Source organism: Onychostoma macrolepis, chromosome 22, assembly GCF_012432095.1.
Source record: "Onychostoma macrolepis isolate SWU-2019 chromosome 22, ASM1243209v1, whole genome shotgun sequence".
In the NCBI taxonomy this organism is placed as follows: Eukaryota; Metazoa; Chordata; class Actinopteri; order Cypriniformes; family Cyprinidae; genus Onychostoma; species Onychostoma macrolepis.
In genome coordinates, this window is record NC_081176.1 from 12,758,130 (window position 1) to 12,783,520 (window position 25,391).

At 35.8% G+C, this 25,391-nt stretch overlaps 2 protein-coding genes across 3 annotated transcripts in view; both read left to right on the plus strand.

The window, feature by feature from the left end:
• The window catches only part of LOC131529787 (NACHT, LRR and PYD domains-containing protein 12-like), a 58,021-nt gene extending 47,890 nt beyond the window's left edge, over nucleotides 1-10,131 (plus strand). Inside the window, 6 exon segments of the mRNA XM_058759684.1 lie at nucleotides 3,901-4,074; nucleotides 4,758-4,931; nucleotides 6,922-7,095; nucleotides 8,273-8,425; nucleotides 8,930-8,983; nucleotides 9,206-10,131. Of these exon segments, the coding sequence (XP_058615667.1) occupies nucleotides 3,901-4,074; nucleotides 4,758-4,931; nucleotides 6,922-7,095; nucleotides 8,273-8,425; nucleotides 8,930-8,983; nucleotides 9,206-9,209 (733 nt within the window). The 3' untranslated portion in view covers nucleotides 9,210-10,131.
• A 2,150-nt stretch (nucleotides 10,132-12,281) lies between these two features.
• LOC131529786 (uncharacterized) overlaps nucleotides 12,282-25,391 on the plus strand; it is a 137,930-nt gene continuing 124,820 nt past the window's right edge. For both annotated transcript variants that reach the window (XM_058759681.1, XM_058759682.1), the window contains exons 1-4: nucleotides 12,282-12,385; nucleotides 13,075-13,189; nucleotides 13,797-13,868; nucleotides 20,873-20,977. In XM_058759681.1, the coding sequence (XP_058615664.1) occupies nucleotides 13,143-13,189; nucleotides 13,797-13,868; nucleotides 20,873-20,977 (224 nt within the window). In that variant the 5' untranslated portion in view covers nucleotides 12,282-12,385; nucleotides 13,075-13,142. The remainder of the gene's footprint in view (nucleotides 12,386-13,074; nucleotides 13,190-13,796; nucleotides 13,869-20,872; nucleotides 20,978-25,391) is intronic.

Genomic DNA, 25,391 nt, shown 5'->3' on the forward strand with positions numbered 1-25,391 from the left:
TGTATAATGCAAGACAGGGAACATGTCAACATCATATACCACAACACACTGACACAAATACACACAACACACACACAGAAAAGAAATCTTTGAAAAAAAAAAAAACATTAATCATGACTATAACAAACATATGAATTATGACAGCACTAAAATTTTAACTATTTTGAAAATGAGGAGCATATGTTTCCCATCTATCTGCTTAGTTTTATTTGAAGTATAAAAGCAAAAGCAAACTTTGAAATATTCTCACAGAATCTAAGAAATATACCAAATATACAGGTGCATCTCAATAAATTAGAATGTTGTGGAAAAGTTCATTTATTTCAGTAATTCAACTCAAATTGTGAAACTCGTGTATTAAATTAATTCAGTGCACACAGACTGAAGTAGTTTAAGTCTTTGGTTCTTTTAATTGTGATGATTTTGGCTCACATTTAACAAAAATCCACCAATTCACTATCTCAACAAATTAGAATACTTCATAAGACCAATAAAAAAAAATATAAAAAACATTTTTAGTGAATTGTTGGCCTTCTGGAAAGTATGTTCATTTACTGTATATGTACTCAATACTTGGTAGGGGCTCCTTTTGCTTTAATTACTGCCTCAATTCAGGTGATCAGTTTGTGGCACTGCTGAGGTGGTATGGAAGCCCAGGTTACTTTGACAGTGGCCTTCAGCTCATCTGCATTTTTTGGTCTCTTGTTTCTCATTTTCCTCTTGACAATACCCCATAGATTCTCTATGGGGTTCAGGTCTGGTGAGTTTGCTGGCCAGTCAAGCACACCAATACCATGGTCATTTAACCAACTTTTGGTGCTTTTGGCAATGTGGGCAGGTGCCACATCCTGCTGGAAAATGAAATCAGCATCTTCAAAAAGCTGGTCAGCAGAAGGAAGCATGAAGTGCTCCAAAATTTCTTGGTAAATGGGTGCAGTGACTTTGGTTTTCAAAAAAACACAATGGATAAATTCAATGCACACAGACTGAAGTAGTTTAAGTCTTTGGTTCTTTTAATTGTGATGATTTTGGCGCACATTTAACAAAAACCCACCAATTCACTATCTCAACAAATTAGAATATGGTGACATGCCAATCAGCTAATCAACTCAAAACACCTGCAAAGGTTTCCTGAGCCTTCAAAATGGTCTCTCAGTTTGGTTCACTAGGCTACACAATCATGGGGAAGACTGCTGATCTGACAGTTGCCCAGAAGACAATCATTGACACCCTTCACAAGGAGGGTAAGCCACAAACATTCATTGCCAAAGAAGCTGGCTGTTCACAGAGTGCTGTATCCAAGCATGTTAACAGAAAGTTGAGTGGAAGGAAAAAGTGTGGAAGAAAAAGATGCACAACCAACCGAGAGAACCGCAGCCTTATGAGGATTGTCAAGCAAAATCGATGCAAGAATTTGGGTGAACTTCACAAGGAATGGACTGAGGCTGTGGTCAAGGCATCAAGAGCCACCACACACAGACATGTCAAGGAATTTGGCTACAGTTGTCGTATTCCTCTTGTTAAGCCACTCCTGATCCACAGACAGCGTCAGTGGCGTCTTACCTGGGCTAAGGAGAAGAAGAACTGGACTGTTGCCCAGTGGTCCAAAGTCCTCTTTTCAGATGAGAGCAAGTTTTGTATTTCATTTGGAAACCAAGGTCCTAGAGTCTGGAGGAAGGGTGGAGAAGCTCATAGCCCAAGTTGCTTGAAGTCCAGTGTTAAGTTTCCACAGTCTGTGATGATTTGGGGTGCAATGTCATCTGCTGGTGTTGGTTTTTGAAAACCAAAGTCACTGCACCCGTTTACCAAGAAATTTTGGAGCACTTCATGCTTCCTTCTGCTGACCAGCTTTTTAAAGATGCTGATTTCATTTTCCAGCAGGATTTGGCACCTGCCCACACTGCCAAAAGCACCAAAAGTTGGTTAAATGACCATGGTGTTGGTATACAGTAAATTAACATACTTTCCAGAAGGCCAACAATTCACTAAAAATGTTTTTTTTTATTATTGGTCTTATGAAGTATTCTAATTTGTTGAGATAGTGAATTGGTGGGTTTTTGTTAAATGTGAGCCAAAATCATCACAATTAAAAGAACCAAAGACTACTTCAGTCTGTGTGCATTGAATTTATTTAATACACAAGTTTCACAGTTTGAGTTGAATTGCTGAAATAAATGAACTTTTCCACGACATTCTAATTTATTGAGATGCACCTGTATATGTATATAAATATAAGGGATAAATATAATTATTTTTCACTGAAAGATAATTAAAAGCATCCACCCAGAAATTAGAGGTAAAATCACTGCAGTAAAAAGGGTGTTCAAGAGTTCCAGGAAAGGAAGAACAAACTGAAAGCTCTTCTGTAAACATTGCCCTGTGGATATATTCTAAACAAGTCTCTAACCTTCGGAGCAACAAGATCAGCGTCAGAAAAAGAGTGAAAAAAGCCTCAACATCGCCAAAGCTGTAGCACTGAAAATCACCAACTTGCTTAACTCGTGTAAATAAATGTTCTTACACTTTTCTCAAATAATTGACTGTAAAAAAGAAGCACTGTATAGTCTTTTTTGTTTAATTTAATGGATCCTTGAATTAAAGTATTGCATTTCTTAAAATCGTAATGACCCCACACATATGAATGGTACTGTAATTATAATAAGAGTTCAACTTTAAATCAACTTTAATATTCAGTAGAGATGTTCCGATACCCTTTTTCCCTTCCCGATACCGATTCCGATACCTAGGCTCAGGGTATCGGCCGATACCGAGTACTGATCCAATACCTGGGTGTGTATCTGGTTATACAGCTGTGTGTACTACTAGCACTGTATGAATTGATACAATTATTTTATGGTGTGCTTCACCATATATAGATAGAATTCTACTAAGGATTAACGAGCTGCTGGATTCATGAATATTAATCACGTTGTCTGCATTGGCTCGAACTGATTTGCTGAAATCAAAACAAGGACGATAATAGGTGAGCGCCAGCCAATAAGATTGTCGTTTGCGCATTAGCTCCGCCTACTACCGGAGAACCTGGCAGTTAAACTGAAGAATTCCAAAGGAACTCCGTTATTTTGACAGGAAAATACAACAAAGAATATCGTTTACATACCATGCAGAATTGACGTTCTACATGTAAGACTATCTCTCTCTCTCTCTCTCTCTCTCTCTCTCTTTCTCTCTCTGTCTCTCTCTCTGCGTGTGAGAAAAAAAAGCAAAGCGACGGCGAGTCATGCGTTTCACACTAGAGTTTACAGTACGTCAAATACAGGTGCGCTGCGCATTCATTCAGATGATCTGAAAAATAGATCGCTTGACAGAGAGAGAAACTCTGAAGCGCTCAGTGTTCAGCGAGTGACAATATATCTGTGCTAAACTTATACATAGCCTCCCAGTAAAATCTGATCATTTATTAGCCAGTGGCTAATATTAGACATCATGTAGTCACCCAGGGTGAAGATTTAGTCGCATATGTGAGTGATTTAACTTACTGGCAATGTGCTAACACGTTTGTATTTCTTCTTCGCTGCTCTGAATAGTGGTTGCTTGTGTGGCAACACAGCACAACTTCCTGTGTTTGCATTCTGAGCAGTGAAGAAGAATTGATTTCCGATTTGCAGCGTCAAGCAAAGCTAGCGCGCATAACTATAGGTCTTGTTTAAGAAAATGGTATCGGATCGGTACATGGGTTCAAGTACTCGCCGATACCGATGCCAGAATTTTTTGTGGTATCGGCGGAATTTCCGATACTAGTATCGGAATCGGAACAACCCTAATATTCAGTGAAGACAGTTATTTGATGGGGGTGGAAAGGGTTGAGAAACATTTGAGAATCACTGCCTTTGCTGATCATCAGATCTGATTCATTATCTTTTCTCTTTCTGTCTTCAGTCTGTGTGGATGCTGGATTACAAAGAAACAGTGTCTCATCCTGACTTCAGCTCTGAAATCAAACCCATCACACCTGAGAAAACTGAACCTGAGTATGAATCAACTAGGAGACTCTGGAGTGAATAACCTCAGAGATCTACTGAAGAACCCACAATGCAAGCTGGAGAAACTAAAGTTAGTATTATTATACTGTACAGCATTTAAAGTGTGACGAAATCTTCATGTTGTTAGCTAATGACCGATGGATGTGATGTGTATCAGTAGAAAAATAATTGTTCTTTTTATTTTTACTTGAAATCAATATAAACTTTGTGGTTATAAATTTGTTTCATATACTGACATCTATCTGACAAATCATTGCTGCAAAAAAAGACAAATTTGAGAATTGACTAAAAACTAGTGCAACTTGAGTGACTTGATTGTTGTCACATGCTGTACAGTACCTTTCACTAAATCTGTTTTATTAAGCAATTTTTTATTCTTTGATGGTAAACTACACTCTAAAAAAACTTTAAATTGTGATTCATGTATAAAATTGTCTTAATGTTCTCAAATTAACAACATAAAAATAGACAATTTAAATGTCAATTTTACAATGACCTATGTTGATTCTGTATTTTAATCTACATGTATAATTCACAAACTTTTTTTTTTTTTTTTTACCCAAGTGTGAAGATGCACCAGACTTGTGTTGTTACTAGTATTCTCTAATCAAAATGTCAATTGGTTCATGGTTCTATAATTAAGTTTCCATGGTTTGCTGGTGAATTAGTGACACTATGACATTTTCTCATGATGAATTTAACTTACGCATGTACATGCATTTGATTCATTGTCTTTTCTCTTTCTGTCTTCAGTCTGTCTGGATGCAGTATTACAGAGAAACAGAGTTTCTTCCTGACTTCAGCTCTGAAATCAAACCCATCACACCTGAGAAAGCTGAACCTGAGTGAGAATCAACTAAGAGACTCTGGAGTTGAAAACCTTGGGCTTCTGCTGAGCAGTTCACGATGCAAGCTGGAGAAACTACAGTTAGTGACATTATACTGTAAAGCAGTTACAGTGTGATTAAATTTTACTATTAAGTTATTTATTTAAAGGGAGCAGGGCTCAAGAGACATAATTTATAGCACTGCATCTTCTGACATTTCCACATCTAAAGAAAGATTAAAAGTACTGTCAGCTAATGGACGGTTTGTTCAGTATGACTGTCAGCAGAAAGTTACATACGCTGAAATCTGACAAAACTCACATAACATGAATGACAATAGATTATTCTGTCAGTTACATTGTTTCTACAACACTGACAGAAGTTCAAAAGGGGTCATGAAATGCATGTATCTGGGGGTTAGCTTATGAAGTTATCAACATAAGCTAACATCAGATATTTGTAAAATTGATCATTTTTCATCCTCATTTTTACTCTCTGCCAAAAACACTCAGTTTTAAGAGGCTTGACTGCTTTCAGAAATGCAAGTAAGGCAGTGATTGGTGAACTTCATCACACTGTGTCCATGACATCCTCCAAAAACACATTGAACACAATAAATTACTAAAGCATTTAAGATTAATGATAACACCTCACAGCTGTATTGCTCAAGTAACTGATTGACAGAGAGGAGATAAGAGCACACCTGCTTACATGTAAAGAGCATGTAGAGGAAAATTGTGACATTAGTATAGAGGATTGGCTGCAGGGTTTCTCTGTATAACAGTGCAGATATGTGAATCTACAGCTGACTAATTAGAGGTCCATAGGCTTGGTTAGTATTAAAGCTTTTTGTGTGTGTGTGTGTGTGTGTGTTTGAACTGGTCTTTTTGAGAATGGCACACTAAAGGAAATGTTGTTGTGTGGAGCACTTATATAGAGATGGTTTGGGTGTGTTTTATGCAAATGACAAAATTCAGGCACACATTTGTTCTAATAGAATGCAAATTCATTAACATTAGAATGAGATTAAGGACTAATTAATGTACACACGTTATGTGTGTACAAATAGAAAATAATCCATGCAGTTATTAGTGAATGAGACCCACTGTTGTGATGATTATGTGGAGTTTTGGCTCAGCTCTTCAGTGTGGATTCTGATGATGGATCAGAGCGAATGTCACTAATAACGTAAAAAATAAAAATAAAAATCAGCCTGTCCTAGAATCTGACATAGCATAAAAAATAAAAAAGACAAATATCCAAAAATAATGTCTGTTGAGCAGGTAAGAGTCATTAACTCATTAAAAACAATTGTTAAATAAATAACATTGAAAAAGTTAGGCAGCGCTGATATTTAATAAAACAATTGCTAGATGATTGTACCTGTCAGGATCTATGGGTCGGTTTTAAATCTCACCTTCTCTTAAAAGCCAGTCTGTTGTTGATATGATTGTTACAGTCTCTCACTTTTACTTTTACTTGAAACAAGGTTTCTTTGTTTTAACAACAGATGATTCCTCAACTGATCAATCCATTGTGTTAATAATGTTAGTTATGGCTACAGACTGTCAGAACTATTAACTAACTGCCCGCCATATCATACCTGCAGTGTAAAAGCTCAATGTGTAATAGTGAAATAGATGTGACATAATCATGCAAAAACAAATAATGTCAAACTGATATTTTGTGTGAAATCCAACACGACAACTCAGATGATGAATTATTATGTACTGCATCATTAAGCAGAATTTGTGATGTTAAACTACACTAAATTAACTTAAACTATATTGAATTTGAAAAATTTCTTTATTTTCTCACTTAAAAAAATGTGAGAATAGTCCATTTAAATTTTTCAGTCAGTTCTGTGTCTTAATCCACCTTTTATAATTCACAAACTATTTTTGTCCAACTAAAGATGCTTCAGACTTCTAACTACTATCCTCAAATCCTGGTTATGGATTGTTTTGTAATTAAGTTTCCATGTTTTGCTTGTGTATTAATGACTGTATGGTGTTTAGTCATGATGAATGTAACTCACACATGAACTTAACATAATTTTAAGGCATTGTTTTTTCTCTTTCTGTCTTCAGTCTGTGTGGATGCTGGATTACAGAGAAACAGTGTTTCATCCTGACTTCAGCTCTGAAATCAAACCCATCACACCTGAGAGTGCTGGACCTGAGTGGGAATAAAATAAAAGACACAGGAGTGAATCACTTATGTGACGTACTGAAGGATCCACACTGTAAACTGGAGAGATTGAGGTCAGTAACATGCGCATAAGAATCAAAATGCTTAAAATCACTTCAACATTAGACATTAAATGAAACGCTGTTACTCAATATCTCAAGAAGAGCACGAGTTTGCATTATATTTGTGGAAAATAATTCCTTACAGACCACTATATTAGTGGGATATGTGCAACTGTGGCACAAGTATCTTCTCTCTGTCAGTAACATCAATAACAGTCATGAAAAAATGTGTAAGTATAAGACACATTGTAAATGGCAGAGACCACAGTGTGAACAGCAGCAGGAGAACTGCATGACCAGCTGGACAAAAACACATGTGCCTCAGACCAGACAGATCATAAGCAAAGCAAGGAGCCCCCCAAAAAAATAGCATTTTGATTAAATATTTAATTAAAAATGTGTGCAAGAAATGATATTTGTGAGGAAAACAGTAACTGTATAGGCCTACAGTAACAGTATAACATTTACAAAAAAGAATTAAGTGAATGTGTTTCTGCAGAACCTTCTGCCTCCAAGACTTCATTTGTGCCATTAATTTGCTTTGTTATCTATAATGTAGTGTTTTATAAACTGCTCTGTTTTTGTTTTTATTTGAAACCTTTTGGCAATGTAGAGCATAGCATTATACATTTAAAATATTTGGGTCTTTTTATGAATTGGCTTGTTAAAGTTCCCACTGGCTGGTATTTTTTTCTATCTATCATACAGTAAGGTGCAGTTACATTTACCTTTGAATGGCAAATTTCTTCAGGCATTTATAGTCAGGACCAGATGTGAAGCTTGTCTGGGAAACATTTGTTCAGACAGTCTCTACTTTATAATGCAGCACTTTATACTCTTGAACAATGCTGTTATGAAAGATTGCCTCATTCCTTGTGAATAATTAGTATAGCTTTGATGAGGCTCCGCCCACACTGAGCTCACTGTCAAATCAAACAACTTTTGATCAAAGCTGTGAATTTCCCCGTTAAATTTACTTGAACTTTATGCAAAATTCATGTAGTGGAATTTCCATCAGATTCAATTCCTCATGACATGGATTCACATTGAGATGACTGTGATATTGCTGTAATATAGAAAAGGCAAATGTGACAGTGCACTCTAAATATCATAAACATCGTACACTGGGTGAAAGTAAAAATGATCTCTCTTCTTCTGTCTCTTTGTCTTTCTGTTGGTCTCCTTCTAGTCTGAAGTACTGCGGCATTACAGACGTTTCTTCTTTAACTCAGTCTTTGACAAACACAAAAGCACTGCAGTTTCTAAAAGAGCTTGATCTGAGAAACAATATGATTGGAGACTCAAAGAAGCAGCTCACTGATGTGCTACAAGACTGTAAACTGTGAGTAAACATCTCTTTGTTGTGTTCATACTAACACAGATAAGCATGTTGAATGTATTATATTTAAAGCACAAATACTGTAGTCACTGTAGTTTGGGGATCAATTCTCACTATCAAATAACTATTAATTATGACTTTTGCTTCAATAAACTCCTAATTTGCTGCTTATTAGTAGTTAGTAAGGTAGTTGTTAAGTTTAGATATATGTTAGGATTAAGGGATCTAGAATATGGTCAAGCAGAATAAGGCATTAATATGTGCTTTATAAATACTAATAAACGGCTAATATGCTAAGGATATGCATGCTAATAAGCAAGTTAATAGTGAGAATTGGTCCTTAAAATAAAGTGTTACCAAAATTGATCTATAAAAATGTGTGTGCCAAATAATGTAACATGATTACACAAATTTAATGTTTGTTAAAGTCTATTATACTCTGTACTCAAAGTAATTGAAATATGGTAACTAATAATTTGCAACTTCTCCTTCGCTTCCTCCTCACAGCCTGGAGAAGGAACATTCACTCTGGAGATCTGATGAAGACTACATTAGTGTGATGTATATAATCAAAAATGAAAATGTTCATTATATATTCAAATATGAACTGAGAGTATCAGCATAAATAAAAAAGAATCCTACCCCTAACCTGTTTTAAATCTTTGAGGACAGCAGAAGGGTTAATAATGCAGCATTCATTGAAACATACAAGTTCATGTAATGTTGAATGCTTATTGTTGGTTTTGTGTTTACAAATTATTTTTTTTGTGGATTTATTTGCAGGTGAAATAAAGGAAAGAGAAGAGTCTGATCAGCGCTCAAATGAGGTGGATTAGCAGGAAGATATGAGTCTTTGGTATAAGGACTAAACTCATATTACCAGATGATGTGATTAATCAACTCAATTTTGAAGAAATTAAAATATTTCTGCACATGATTGTGCAATAAAATTTAAGTGATCAGGTATATCAAATGAACATGAAATATAAACTGAGAGTACATCTACATGTTTAGAGATTCAAATCAGTACTATCAGTGTCAATTTTATATTTATTTATGCCATAAATTCATTTTTATTTTTATATTTATATTTCTGTACATTTTTACATCTTATCTCTTACATTTATATATATTTATATATTTATTAATTTAATTTGTATTAAGTCAGTTTTGTGTCTGCACAAATATATTGTTTTAGTTCTGTGAAGAAACATTCAAGTAAGAGTTCGATTGTGTTTGGTTCATTAAATAATGCTTTGACTGACGTAAGAGGCGTGGATGGAGTCTCTCCTCTTTCATGAGTCCAGACTAACTGATCTTCTGGCAGCTGTAGAGTTTCCTGTAGAAATTACATGTGAATGAGCAGCCATGCAGGTCTGACTAATACATAAAGACAAATGTTATAAAACCCATTCTCATCTCACTGGCAGTTATTTCATACAATCATTGACGTAATTAACACTGTTGTCATCCAAAGACAGTGTTACTATCATGCAGGAAGTCCTTCCGTTGTTATATGATGAAAAACAACAACTACAGGAAATGACATCATAGAGAGGACGAGATGGGCACTTGATCCAGGCCGGATTTGAACCCGTGTCCCAGCGACTCAATAGCCCTCTGGTGTTCTGCATGTTTATTTAAAACTAGATAACTAAAACATTTCTGCTTTTGATCCTCTCTGACATCCATCATTTACTCCCAACCTGCTCTTACTTATATTGTGCACAATATATGAAAATAATTTAGGTTAAATATGAAGCAATAATTCCAAATGATGTGATCAAAGAAATGTTTTCTGCAAACATAGACATGGATACACTTTGATCTAGGTCCTAATTTCTGAAGTAAATTATGTTACAAGGAGATAAAACAGTTTGAAGGGCTTCTGAAATTTTTTTAAATTAATATAATGAATATAAACATATGTTCTGTATCTTGAGAAGAAAAATTACAGAATGGCAAGGTACAGTGCATCAAAATTAATTCATAGATTTAGGAAGGTTTTGAAGTGTTTATTTGCTTTGTGGGGAAGAGAACTCTTAAATAGGCTGCTTTAAAATATTTAATGGTATTTTTATGAAATATGTTTCTTAGAATTTGGTAAGAGTTGAGCTCAACACGCTCAAAACAGTGGAGATGACCGTGAACGGGAGGAAACCCCCCTGCTCTCCCTCCACTCACCATCATAGACAGCACTGTGACTGCAGTGGAGTCATTCAGGTTCCTGGGCACCACCATCTCCCAGGACCTGAAGTGGGACAATCACATTGAGTCCATTGTCAAAAGGCCCAGCTGAGGAAGCCACAGGAGCTGCTGAAATAGTTCTACTCCGCCATCATTGAATTCATCCTCTGCACTTCAATAACTGTCTGGTTCAGCTCAGCTACCAAATCTGACCTCAGAAGACTACAGAGGGTGGTCCGCACTGCTGAGCGAATCATTGATACAACCCTCCCTACTCTCCAAGAACTGTACTCATCCAGAGTGAGAAAAAGGGCTGGCAAAATCACTCTGGACCCCTCACATCCAGCACACTCCCTCTTTGAACTGATGCCGTCTGGTCGACGCTACAGAGCTCTGAGCACCAGAACGACCAGCACAGAAACAGCTTCTTCCCTCAGGCAATCCATCTCATGAACACTTGACAATAATTGTGGAACACACACTATTTATACACTTATACGCTTATTTATCTAACACACATACTTACACATACATAGTCTACATTTCAATTTGCACATAATATACCTGTACTTACAAAACTGTCTATTGTTATATACCTGTACATACAATTGTCTGTTTGTATATTGTTATTCCTTATTTACTCGTTCTATTTTTAATTCCTCTTTGTATTACCTGTGTTTTTGTTCTGTCGCTGTCATTCTCTTGCACTGCGGTAGCTTCTGTCATGAAAACAAATTCCTCTTATGTGTAAACATACCTGGCAATAAAAGCACATTCTGATTCTGATTCTGAGTTATATGTCAATACGGAACAAAGAATTGAACATACAGAAGGAAAGAACCTCGGGATGTCAGGCATTTACAATATGTATTTTGAAATGATCCAGAAAAAGGGACAATAAATGCCATGTTGACAGTTTAGATTATACTGTATGTACTTTATATTCTCCACACTCCAGTCCAGCAGGTGGCGGTATGAACAGTTCAGCTGCTCTACCATATAAACCCACCGAAACAGACGAAAGTGAAAGTAGTACATAAACAAACGTATACCAAGAAAAAACGTTGGTTGGCTTTGATTCATACCAGGTCCCAGAAAACATTTTACAGGCTCTAAGAAATGTAACAGTTACGAACATGTATATCCACAATCCATCTTCCTATACCGAGAACAGTTCACGAGAATGTGTTGATAACCCGCGCTCAGCATCTCCGCCTCAGTGCGCATGTGCGGCCATTTGGCAACGTACAGTAAACGCTGTTAATCGTTACCAGTCCGAGTTAATGCAGAATCTCTTTTACCGGATTTCGCTTTGGAATCACCACATGACAAACAACAAGTGTGAAGTAAACATCAAAACATCGGAAAGTGTGTTTTCTTAGTGCACATGACAAATTTGTGGTACTTCTTCGTCTACAGTTATCTGGCAGAATAAACTAATAAAGTATGGAATATGGAAAAAAATATGAAATAAAAAATGTTTGATGATTCAAAATTTATATACATAATATAGCTTTAATGACTTAATTATTTAATCTGAGGATGCTGTCAGTCAACAATCGTTAGTCTACAGAGAGAGAGAGAGAGAGAGAGAGAGAGAAAAAAGAAGAAGAAAAAAACCGGGGGTGGGAGGGGGCTTATAGCAAACGGAACTTTGATTGTATCACGTGCCCAATCATCTACAATCTGTCGCTAACAGAGCGCGAACAAAAAAAAACGAAAGTGTTCAAAGACATCTCGATTCTGTTCCTTGTGCACAAGACTGTCTGTACTGCTGTAAGTAAGCTTTATTGTTACAATTATTTGGAGTATATGAAGGCATTTCAGCTTTATTTAAATGCGAATGTGTATGCCAGTTCCAGGAGTAACTGTTAGCCTATAACCGACAGCCAAGAAGAATGTAAACTGTTTGATCACCACGCATGTTAAAGCATGAAGCTTGTAAAAATGGAGTAATTATTTTTCTTAAGTATTTTAACCCACACCTCTTTCATTTAGTCTGCCTTTAACATTTAGATAACTCGCAATAGGCCTACTTGTACTGCGAAATCGAAAGTAGAATGCAGTCACAGGAAGTTATAAAATCTCGATGAAATCCCACATTTCTAGTTAGGTTGCTAAACTCCAACATACAGTCTTTCATGTAATTCGATTTCATTTTAAAGAATAATATTTTGACAAATGTTTTGGTTCATGTAGCATACTGCATTACGTTTAGCACAAATAGTAAATTACTCTTATTTCAAAAGCACTGTGATACAGCAAGATAATAGCTGGGTAAAGGTAAGATTATTTAAAGACTCCAATACCGAAAGTAAAGTATTGTTGGTCACCAATGTCAGTAGCAAAGTACTGACTTAATGTCTATTTAGCACATTTAGGCCATGTTTTATAATAATCCTTTTCTTTTCATGCGTCCATCTGAAATGCCATGTTATTCATCTCAGTAACATTGTTATCTTCAGGTCATGCTGAAGAGCTGACGCTTTTCATAAAGCAGTGCTGATGTTTGCGCTGGCTGTGTAGCTGCAGTATGTCAGGGGACTCTCCGTCTGAGATGAGTCTAACCAAGGAACATGGGTAAGTCTGCTTTCAAAGAATCCTTTACTTAAGTTTCAGTTTTCCTGTAAACAAAACCTTACAAACAGAGGGTGTTTTTCTCAAAATTGTCATCTTTGGCTTGCTAAGTTGGGTTCTAACAGTTCTAACATGTTCCTTGATATCATCAATTTGACAGCACTGAAACATCACTGAGTGATGGGACTGTTGTCTTATTTGAGCTGCTTTACAGAAGAATTTGGACTTCTCTCTGCTTTGAAACTCTAAAGCGCAATAGAAATAAAGCTGACTTGAGTCAAGCATCAACAACATACACAGTCTGATGATGTGGGTGAGGAGGGAAAAACCTTGAAAAAGTCTAGTCCAAGTCCATACAAAGGTTGTGTTTAAGGAAAAACAACTCGGGTAGGCAGGAAAATCTCTAGTCTAGAGTTCAGTCATAGAATTGAGGAAATAGATGGAGAGAATTTTCCTTTGTTCTACTTGCATAGCTGGTAGAACAGTTTATATTATAATGTGCATATTGTCAAGATAAGTTTGGTGCAAAGTGCGACAGGCGGTGGCATTTACAGTGCACAGCATAAATGAGTACACCCCCTCTGATTACATTTACATTGTCTTTTAACAGACACTTTTATCCAAAGCAACTTACAAATGAGGACAATGGAAGCAATCAAAATCAACAAAAGGGCAATGATATGTAAGTGCTATGACAAGTCTCAGTTAGCCTAACACTGTACACGTAACAAGGTTTTTTAAATTTTTTTTATTATATAATAACTAAAAAGAAAACAATAGAAAAAGAATAGAGCAAGCTAGTGTTATAGGCCTTTTTGCTTTTGTTAATTGTATAATAAATAAAAGAAAACAAATAGATAGAATACAAAACATTAGATTTTTTTTAAATAAAATAATGAAAAAATGATAATAAAGTGTGATAATACTGTTATATTTTAAAATAAAAAGGGAGTATTAATTACAAATACAATTATTTTATATTAAACTTAAAAATAAAATGCTAATATTTACTTATTTTTTATATGTGAATTTTCAAACTTAAATTTAAATTTTTTAATTAAAGGTAAATTTAATCAGATAATTAGTATAAGACATTCGGGTTGTTACCAAACAAATGAAATAAGTATCAACAAAATTAATCTTTGCAATGTAGAGGAAACACAGACACTGCATCTGAAGTGGAATAGATATATTTGCCCACTGTTAATGCAGCTCTAATGGACATGGAATGCTTTAATCTGCAGTTACAAATGAATAAATCATGTTTTGGTTAATAAAACGTTGAATACTGATATTTGAAATTATTTAAAAAAAAAAAAAACTGTAAATGTGAAATTAAAACCACCAGTAGGTGGCATCAAGTCACTGTTAATTACTGAGTCATTGCGACTGAACCGAATCATTTAAACGGTTGATTCATTCAGGCACGAAACGCCGTCATGTTGCTCAGAGACGCAGAACAGCGCTGTGGCTGTGTTTGGAGTTATTTTGTTGGTGAATAGAGCAAAAACAGGCAATATGGTGTCTAAAACGTAAGTCTCTTAATGTTAACTTCTTGTTTATTGAACTGCTATAAAATCACATTTGTAATCATGATGTTTTTTGGAGCAAAGAAAAACGGCGCTCGATCTTCGTGTGAAACTATATGAAATTATATAAATATATACATTTTCTGCTCCCGTATCTTGACTTTTCTGGTCATTCTTCATGCATTGAAAGAACGCACTTTCATACGAGCTAGTCTAACCTAGACTTCTTTACGTAATGTATGCGTGCACGCTGTGTGTTTTGTTTGCTTCCTGCAATACACTCGTTTAAACAACAATTACGAAATTATCTCAAACGATATATATCGCACACCCTATAACAAAGGCCATATCACAAATAAAGGCAGTTATTATTGTTTTTGGTATTGACTTTTTCAAGTTACTTGTCCGATTGGGCAAGTAAATTTCTCTTTCACTTGCAAAACGTTCACTTGTCCCGGACAAGCGTTAATGTCGAGCCCTGTATGTGTACTTTCAATTTTTTTTGCTGCTATTTTCATGGTCTCCGTTGAAAAGGCAGGTGAAGAGGAGGTAGCAGAAACTGTTAGAGAAGAGTTGCCTACAACAGCTAGTGTAGTTGGGGAAAACAATGCACAAAAATCTGCAGATGTAAACCTAATTGATCTATCAGGTGATGCAGCAGTTTTGAAACAAATGGGTGATGAAAGACAAACTGTGGTTGAGATGGAGGAAGATTCTGTATCTGATAAGATGAAGTCACTTAATGGTTCAGGTGATAAGCAGAGTTCAGACAAAAATCAAGACATGGAGATGGTAGGAGATCATTGTTTATTGGAAGAACAGGATGAGTGTGTTTTTAAAACACCACAAAAGAGAAGAATGAAACAGCGTCATTATAGCAAACCAAAAGAATGGAGAAAGTGGATTTGAGCCAAACTGATACTGAGAGTGAAACTGATCTTTCTGAGTGTAGCATTTCATTTGATCAATCTCAAGATGAGGTGAGCCCAGATAGAATAAATGGTCTACAGCTCTTTTATATCATTGTCTTCGTCCATAAGCTATATTACGTATTTTATTTAAAATGATTTTCTATGGGAGGAAAACCATTTTAAATAAAATACGTAATATAGCTTATGGACTAAGACAATGATATAAAAGAGCTGTAGACCATTTATTCTATTTGGGAAAAAAAATAAAAAAATAACGTGAGACTTTGCGTGTTGCATTTATTCTGGGCTCACCTGCCTTTACATTAGTTATGTATATGTTAATAATGATGAGGAGCATATTGATTTTGCACTTTATCATCTTACTCCATTATGCTACATTATCCCATGTTTTGCGGTATGGGAGAAAATACTATATACATATTCATTAGGCTATATTAATAAACTGTATATTGAATTTGATATTTTAATAGCACTATCTTAATATATTAAGCCATATTAAGTGTTTTATGGATTTCTGCAGGAGGAAAACGCTTAACGAGAAGCTTTGCGCATTGCGTTCATATTCTGCTGTTCTGTAGCCACGGATTTGCAGGTCTTGTCTTTTTCTCCTACAGATAACTTGCAGGACCCTGTTTGTCGTTGTAGCCTACTAAATTAGTTTTAATCGTTTAACCACCACAGCGTCTCGTCTCCATTGGCAACGCACACGATTCGTGTTGAATGCAAGTGACGTCGCAAGTAGCGAAAAGTGCAAGCGGCGATTGCAAGTGACATTGTAATTTAGTTTCTTTTTTCTTGTCTTCACCACCTGCCTACTTGTGTAAAATGTTGAGAGATTCAAACAAAAAATAATCAATAAATAGAACAAAAAAAACCCCAAAAAAAAGCGTGACGTCACTCGCGGAAGTGCAAGTGTCTGAGAGTGCAAGTGCAAGTCTGCAGCCAGACCCTTCTCCTTTTTTTGAGAGTAACTAAGAATGCAAGGAATGTATGTATCACTGAATACTTTCCTGATTTGGAGCAATTTGCTGAGAAAGCAAAAATTTTCAGGAGCGACGGTCTCTTTTCTGATCAAGAGATTTATAGGTTGAAAAAAAATTCTCACCAAAGTTAATGTACAGTTAGGGACTAATGTTGGTAATGAAAAACACTAGGACTATACTTTTATGAGATGAGTTTTTATTGGTGTTTCTTGTGTATTCTTTTCTTCTCTTTGATGAGAGAATTTCATATTGCCCCTCTCAATTTGAATCGAGCACGAGAAGGGAAGAAAAGATTTGAACTATATGAGTTAATTAAGATAAAAAAAACAGACATTTTGTTTGCACAAGAAACACATAGTGATGCTTTGAATGAAGCTCATTGGGCAAGTGAATTTGATGGGTTATCCCTTTGTAGCCATAACACATCTTTAAGTGGAGGTGTTGCTATCCTGTTCTCAAAGAACTTTATTCCAGTTTCATATCAAGTTGAAGAAATTGTAAAGGGAAGATTTTTAAAGATAAGAGCTCAATTTGAAAATTAGTTTTATGTTTTTTTTATGTATCTGTATTCCCATCAATGCAGTTGAAAGAATGGGTTTTTTAAATATATTATGTAAAGCAATAAGTGATTGTAACACTGAAGATTTGTTTTTAATAGGCAGGGACTTTAACTGTACAGAGAATGCCTCTGATAGGAATCATGTTGAGCCCCATATGGCTTCCTGAAAAAGACTTATCCAATTAATAGAAATGCATGATTTAATAGATATATGGAGAAATTTCCATAAGACGCAGAGACAGTATACTTGGTGTCATTCATACAATAATATGTTGTCTTTAGCAAGGTTGAACAGATTTTATGGTTTTAGTCATCAACTTAATATTTTCAGAGATTATTTTATTGTTCCAGTCAGTTTTTCGGATCATAGTTTAGTGCAGTGTTTTTTAACTTTGGGATCCATAAAACCTAAGAGTGCGTTGTGGCATTTTAATAATAGTTTATTAACTGATTTGGAATTTAGGGAAATTTAAATTTTTTTTTTGAATGACTTTAGAACCAGAAAGTCTGATTTCCAATCCTTGGCGCAATGGTGGGACTTCGGTAAAATACAAATTAGACAATTGAGTCAACAGTATGCTTGCAACATCACTAAAGACTTAACTAATTTAATGGTAAATTTAGAAGAAGATATAAAGAAACTTCAAGAATCTATTGATACTGAACAAAATCAAGAGCTTATTGGAATTTTAGATTAAAAAAAAGAAAGAATTGGCTAAACTTTTAAACCTGAGAGCACAAGGGGCTCTGATCAGATCCCGTTTCCAGAATATAGAGTGGATGGATATACCTTCAAAATTCTTTTTTAATTTGGAGAAAAAAAATGGTCAAAAAATATGCATTTATGGCTTACGTTCAAAGGGTGGTGCACTCTTGTTGAATAATATAGAGATTCGTAAGAGGGCAGTAGAATTTTATGAAGAACTGTATAGCAGTGAGCTAACACACAGGTCAGACAGTGATAATGGGTTTACTGAAGGTCTTCCTCGGGTATCGGATGATGCCAATGGCGAGCTTTGTAGAGTGTTGACTTTAGAAGAGCTACAGAAAGCTCTTCAAAGTATGGAATGCGACAGAGCACCGGGAATAGATGGCCTATCTGCAGACTTTTATAAGTCATTTTGGCCTGAGATTGGTGCAGATCTGCTTGCGGTCATCAATAAAAATTTGAGCAGTGGAAAATGACCACTGAGCTGCCACAGAGCAGTCCTTACTCTACTGCCAAAGAAAGGAGACCTGAGTGACATTAAAAATTGGAGGCCTGTCTCTTTGCTATGCAGTGATTATAAAATTATATCTAAAGCGTTAGCTTTAAGCTTTAAGTAAGGTTTTAGTTGAAATCATTCACTCTGATCAGACTTATTGTGTTCCAGGTAGGCAAATTTTTTATAATATTTAGTTTCTTAGAGACTTTCTTGATATTGGTAAGCTCTTGGGCGTTAATTTAGGTTTAATATCAATAGATCAAGAAAAAGCGTTTGATAAAGTGGAACATAGTTATTTATGAGATGTTCTAAAAGCTTTTGGTTTTAATAAAGTTTTTATTGATAAGCTGAGAGTCTTATATTGTGATGTTGAAAGTTTACTGAAGGTAAATGGTGACTTATGTGCCCCCTTTAGAGTTTTTAGAGGTATTAGACGGGTGTGCTCTGTCTGGTATGTTATATAGTTTGGCGATTGAACCTCTGTTGAGAAAGTTTAGAGCAGAATTAAAGGGTGTAAATATTCCCTATTGTGAAAATGTTTTTAAATTATCAGCTTATGCCGATGAAATTGTAATTCTTATTAAAGAACAAAGGGATGTGAATAAAATGACAAATTTTAAGGGATTTTACGACTGTATCTTCGGCTAAAGTAAATTGGAAAAAAAGTGAGGCTATCTTATTTGGTAAATGGCCGAATGGACAACCTGCTCTCCCTGTGGAGTTAAAGTGGAGCAAAGATGGGTTTAAATACCTGGGTGTATATTTAGGGGATGATATGACTGTTAATTTTTTTTTTTTTGAAGGAGTAGAAGAGAGAATAGTGGGTCATATAAATAAATGGAAATTTTTACTTTCCAATATGTCTTATAGAGGACGGGTTTTAATTATTAATAATTTGGCAGCCTCTACTCTTTGGCATCGGTTAACTTGTATTGATCCACCGTTACTTTTAATAAAAAAGGTTCAATCTATTTTAGTAAATTTCTTTTGGGATAATTTACATTAGGTTCCACAAAATGTTTTATTTTTGTCTAAAGATGAGGGAGAGGGGGGCAAGGTCTGATTCATTTGCAGAGTAGAGCAGCAGCTTTTAGAATGAAATTTGTACAAAGGTTTATTGATACTCCTGTAAATGAAAATTGGAGTTTGGCTGCCTCTATTATTTAAAATTTTTTTGAAGGTTTGGGCTTGGATAAGTCTTTGTTTTGGATGAACCCGAAGAAAATGTATGTATCCAAGTTACCTATTTATTATTGTAATTTATTCAAAGTGTGGTCGCTTTTTAAAGTGTTGAGATGTGGAAATACTGATTCTTTGTATTGGACTCTACAAGAACCACTGATTTTTGGTTCACGTTTTGATGTGTCAAACGAAAAATGTTTTCCTTTTTTGACAGACTTACTTATCAAGTCTCATATCACTACTCTTGGGAGACTAATTGATATAACTGGACCTGAACTCTCTAACACCAAAGCAATGGTGGAAAAGTTGAGTCTGAAGTCAATGCGAGTAATAACTCAGTTGTTGACTAAGTGGAAAGAAAGTATTACTGAAGAAGAACTTCAAATGATTAAGGACTTTTCAGAAGAGCGGTCTCAGCCTGAGAAAGATGATTTTTTTCCGAATTTGTGTTTGGCACCTGATTTGGAAATGTGTAATGTTTTTTTTTTAAGGTGTAATAATTTAGTTTTGTCAGGGAAAGAGAAATCTTCTGGTAAAACAATGTATAGATTTTGTGTTAAAGTTTTCAACAAAAAAAGTCTTGATGGAAAAATAGACGCACCTTGGCGTAATGTTCTACATTTAAGTGAAAATGCAAGACCTGAATGGGGGGCACTCTATAAGTCACCACTAAGTAAAAAAATAGGGGATTTACAATGGAGAGTTTTACACGGAATTATAGCTGTTAATGCATTTGTTTCAATAATGAATCGTGAGGTTAATCATGTCTTTTTTGTTTACAAAGAGAAACAGTGTTTCATGCTTTTATGCATTGTAATAGATTAAGACCTATGTTTTCTTTGTTACAAGATATGTTTAAATGGTTTGATGAGGTGTTTTCTATGGAGATTTTTATTTTTGGTTTTAAGTATTCTAGAAGACGTTCCTTTGAATGTCAGTTGTTTAACTTTTTGTTGGGTAAAGCGAAAATGGCAACTTATGCGAGTAGAGTAGAAAAAGGAAAATAGAGGGGAATTCTGATACAATGCTCTTTTCAATCTTGGTAAAGTCAAGAATTTTAATTGATTTTCGTTATTATAAAGCAACAAAAAATATGATGATGAACAAAGATGGTGTGTAAAAAATGTTCTTTGCAATATTATTGATGATATTTTTATTTTTAATAGTTTGTTGTGAGTTAGAGAATAGAGAATATGCCCTCTTGTGTGTTACCATGTTTTTAATTGAGTTGTAATAAAATTGCTTTTTAAAATTCAATTCTCTCTCTCTCTCTCTCTCTGCTCTTTGTGTCCTTAGAGAAAGATCAGGCTCAGATGTGTTCAGCTCTGTGTCTGTGAAGAGTAACTGGTCAAAAGATGAACCACCGAAATTCAGTGAGAAAAAACCATCATCTACCAAAAGGTATTTCGTGTGTTTTGCATCACAGCATAACATTAGCTAAATCCTCCACTGTGGTGTGTATGTGACAACCTGACCAAATGAAAAGTCAATTCAACTGCAAGCAGAAGGTTTAACTAATAAAGAGTACTGTAAATATGTTTGACTTTGATGTGCTTTGATTAAATCATAGTGCATTTGTCCATCAGTGTCTGTATTAGGTTGCTTTAGGTGCAAAATTGCTGGCATCACTAAGATTAGTGATCTGATTAAAATAAATAAAGGTCAATGGAAATCTATACTGGCTGATCAGGCTGCTTTACATTCTGTCAGAATTATAGAAGGGCTCGTTAGACGTTTTAAAGGGGTCATATGATGCGATTTCAAGTTTTTCTTTCTCTTTGGAGTGTTACAAGCTAATTGTGCATAGATAAGATCCTTAAAGTTGCAAAGACTAAAGTCTTAAACCAAAAGAGATATTCTTTATAAAAGTTAAGACTCGTCCACGCCCACCTAAAACGGCTCATTCAAACACACCCCCACATGTCTACGTCACGATGTGGAAATATTTGCCACCCAAATGTGCACGCGAGGAAAGAAGGCATGGTTTCAGTAACCGAAGTAGTGTTGATGTAGCCATGTCAGGGAGACGCTGTGTGTTTCTGTGCAAAAGCAAAAGCACTTTATTTGGCCTTCCAAAAGTAGATGCATTTAGGAATCATTGGTTAAGATTTGTTTACAACCCAAAGTTTCTTATTAATGGTGTGCGATATGACGATTTTTGATCGTGGACAATAAAAATGTCTTTTGAAGAAGTATCGTAGTATCGTGCTACAGCGCACATTCTATCAGTTACAGTTCTGGCGGCGCCATATCAATATACTGTACAGCACGACATACATTCACATCAGTGTTAACTCAGTGGTAGAGTTACACTCACAAAACACTGCACTTATTCACAATCACAAAATTACATTATTTGCGTGTGTTTTAAAGCCTTGCCGGTTAAGCTTTTCATTTACGCATGCGCTTTTTCTGAGCCCGTACACCTGAAGCACACGCACTAAAACACCTGTCTAACAGCGCCTGATTACTCAACTAAGTCATCTTTTAAGCTAATACTGTCAAAACACACAAGGTTTACATATAGTCTCAGTTGGTTATGTCTAAAATTAAAGTAAACAGCTGAGAAAAACAGATGCGTGCCTGTATATTAGATGCATGCAGGTCTTAAGGGGACAGTACTAAACATGCAGCTGACTGTCATTAAAGGGATAGTTCACCCAAAAATGTAATTTCTGTCATTATTTACTCACTCATGTTGTCCCAAACCTGTATTAATTTCTTTCTAGTGCTGAACACAAAAGAAGATATTTTGAAGAAACTGGGTAACCAAACAGTTGCTAGTCCACATTGACTTTGATGATAGGAAAAAAAAAAAAATACTATGGAAGCCACTGTGGAACAGTAACGGTTTGGTTTTCCACGTTCTTCAAAATAGCATTTATGTTCAGTACCGGTTGCCAGCCACCGCCTAAATTTGACGGCCCTCAGAATATTTTCTGCTATGAATATAAGAACATATTATATATCAAAATCAAGAACATGAACGTTTAGTTAATGGTTGGGGAAATCTGATGTATAACATTATATTTGATCCATGCATTACAGTAGGTCTTCATATAGATCTGTCTCAATGCTAATCATTCATAGAGCTTGGGAACCTACGTCACGCCGCGTCGGATTCCGCCATGTTTTAGGTCACGCTCAGGAGCACACAGCGTAAACAAATGCAAAACACCACAGAAAAAGCCGACCGTTTTCCATTCATATTTTTTTTTAAAACATCTTACATACGCTTAGAATAAAACGGACTAATATGTAAATCTCTTTAAATTAAAAAACAATCGCTCTGTTGTTTGAGAGGCTGCAAATATTCATTACTAATCAGTCTCCTTCAATACAGTGGTACTGATATATGCTAACTGCTAAAACACTTACGACAATTGACCATGGTTTTACTATAGTAAACATGTAGCGACCGTGTTTTTGGTGTATGTATTACCATTCCTATAACCACAATCTTATTAAATACCATGGATAAACTATGGTTAGAGTAGCAAAACCATGGCTAATTTTGTAAGGGGAGAATACACAGCTAGTGGATCATTGTTATATCGTCATATTACCCGGTAAACCTGCTCAGTGTTAAGAGTTAAGCCATTATAGAGGTAACAGAACTCGAAGCTGCCTTGAAACGATGTGTATTGTGGATGCTATGCAAATAAATACATTGACTTAACCGAACCAAGTTGAAGATTCCTGCTAAATTAGGATGCCGAACAACAATGCGAGCGATCAAATGAATGAAGGAAACTTAATCTGTACAAAAAGCGTTCGGGTATTAACAAGCTGCCGCAAATAACATTTCCATATATGATTTCCTTCTATTAGTGGTGTGAGGGCTTACAATTTAATGCAAATTCACTTAATCTATAATATATTAAATCTACAGAGATGAATTATAAAGCCACATTTTATTTTAGATGTTTACCATACGAGTTTCGGTTTAATTTTCATCTGAGTTCCGTAGTGAATGTAGACATATTTAATGTTTATGATTCAACTTAGATCGCGTTGGAATGATCAATTGCCATAGCCCTCATCATCAATGTCTGCAGATAAAACCTCTGCTTTTTCGGCATTCTAACGCGGAGAAAGCACGTTTTTCACACCGGCAGTGCAAAGGGATATGACAATTGATGATACAGTAAGCCTTAACCACTGCAACGCGATCTTAAGTAGAATAACATTAAATAATATAAAAAGTCTACATTCACTACCACTCAGTCTCCGCTGTAAGCTCCCGTGACCTAAATTCCCAGAATGCATTGCCGCTGTGATGACACATTCCCAGACTCTATTAAAAGGAAAGACGGAATCACTCACTGCTCTTGATTAAACTACTGTTATTTGCATCTTTGTTCTTATTTTTAATGACAAAGATAAAATAAAAATAGCTATATTGTGATTAACAATATAGTAATTATTATTAAGAACAGAATTTGAGGAAAATATGTGTAACGGGGCTGACGAGACGTGAGACGTGCGGATCCAATTGCAAAGCTTTATTTCTGAACATAGACAGAGACGAGGTAATAACAGGCAGGGTCAAACAATGGCAAACAGGTATATAGAGGGCAAGGCAAGAGAAGTATCCAAAACAGGCGTGTTTGATCGTGGGCTAACAATATCCAGAGGGCTAAGACAAAAGAGGTAATCAGTAAACAAAGCAATGGTCCGGGCTGGGGCAAACAGTATCCAAACTGCAGGGCAAGGGTTAATCCAGGGAACACGGGCTAGAATCAGAACACAGGAAAACAGGCAAGGCAAGACTAGGAAAACTGTAGAGTAGCTAAAGCTAGGGGAGCGATAAGTGAGGGAATACTCAGCAGTGAGGGAGAGAAAGTCCATGGCTTAAGTAGAGTGTGTGATTGGTGATAGCTGTGTAATCAGTGCCTTCAGCTGTGTATGTGTCATCAGTGCCTTATTTTTCATATATTTCACCTTTATTGTAAGCCGCTTTCTTCCGGTTGACTTCCTGATTCTATGAAACCACTCCCTCAGAAACAGGCAGTGGGCTCAGATTGGTTAGTTTGGCCGGTGTGTTGTGATTGGCTAAACTGCGTACTGCACATTGTCCGGAAACTTCACGCCCATTACCTTCACGGACGACAGTCGCATGTGCTCCGGTCAAATGTAGATAATGGTGTCAATATTGCCGTATCAGTTTGAGCCAGAATCAGACCCAGAAAGCGGTAATGAAGAGAGTCAAGCAGAACTTCTGCAAGCACGGCTCTTACAAAACATTTCTGAATGAAGTTTGCTGTTGTGATTACATATAATTTTTTGAAGTTCGTACACATTTGTCTTATACACACAAAATAGCATCGACTAACTGGCTACTAAAGCCGGCGTTGGCATTTGTTTACATTCTCGATCAAATCGAAAAATTACGTCATAAAGTATACATGGAAAATACAAAATTAGTACATAATTACAAATTCAGGTCCAAAATGTTTGTACGCATTTGTCATAGACACACGAAATAGCATTTAACTAATGCTTTTATACTGCTTGTTATGGTCAGTTTTTGCAATAAATACCTGTGACTGCACTTATATTTGCCTGTTACGTGTTTTATATTGTTCAGAGGTGGCTAGGTTTAGGGTAGTGGTGGGGTTAGGTGCTCCAATGAAAGTATACATTTATATAAAATGATTTCTATTTTTTACAAATGCATGCAAACCACTAAATTAAGACAAAGAACTGAAAATATCGGAGGACCCTGCACATCAAAAAATGGCTAAAGGGGTACCTTGAGCGTCAAAAAGCGACGCCATGTGGTCCTGACCAAGCTTCAATATGTGATGAGTTG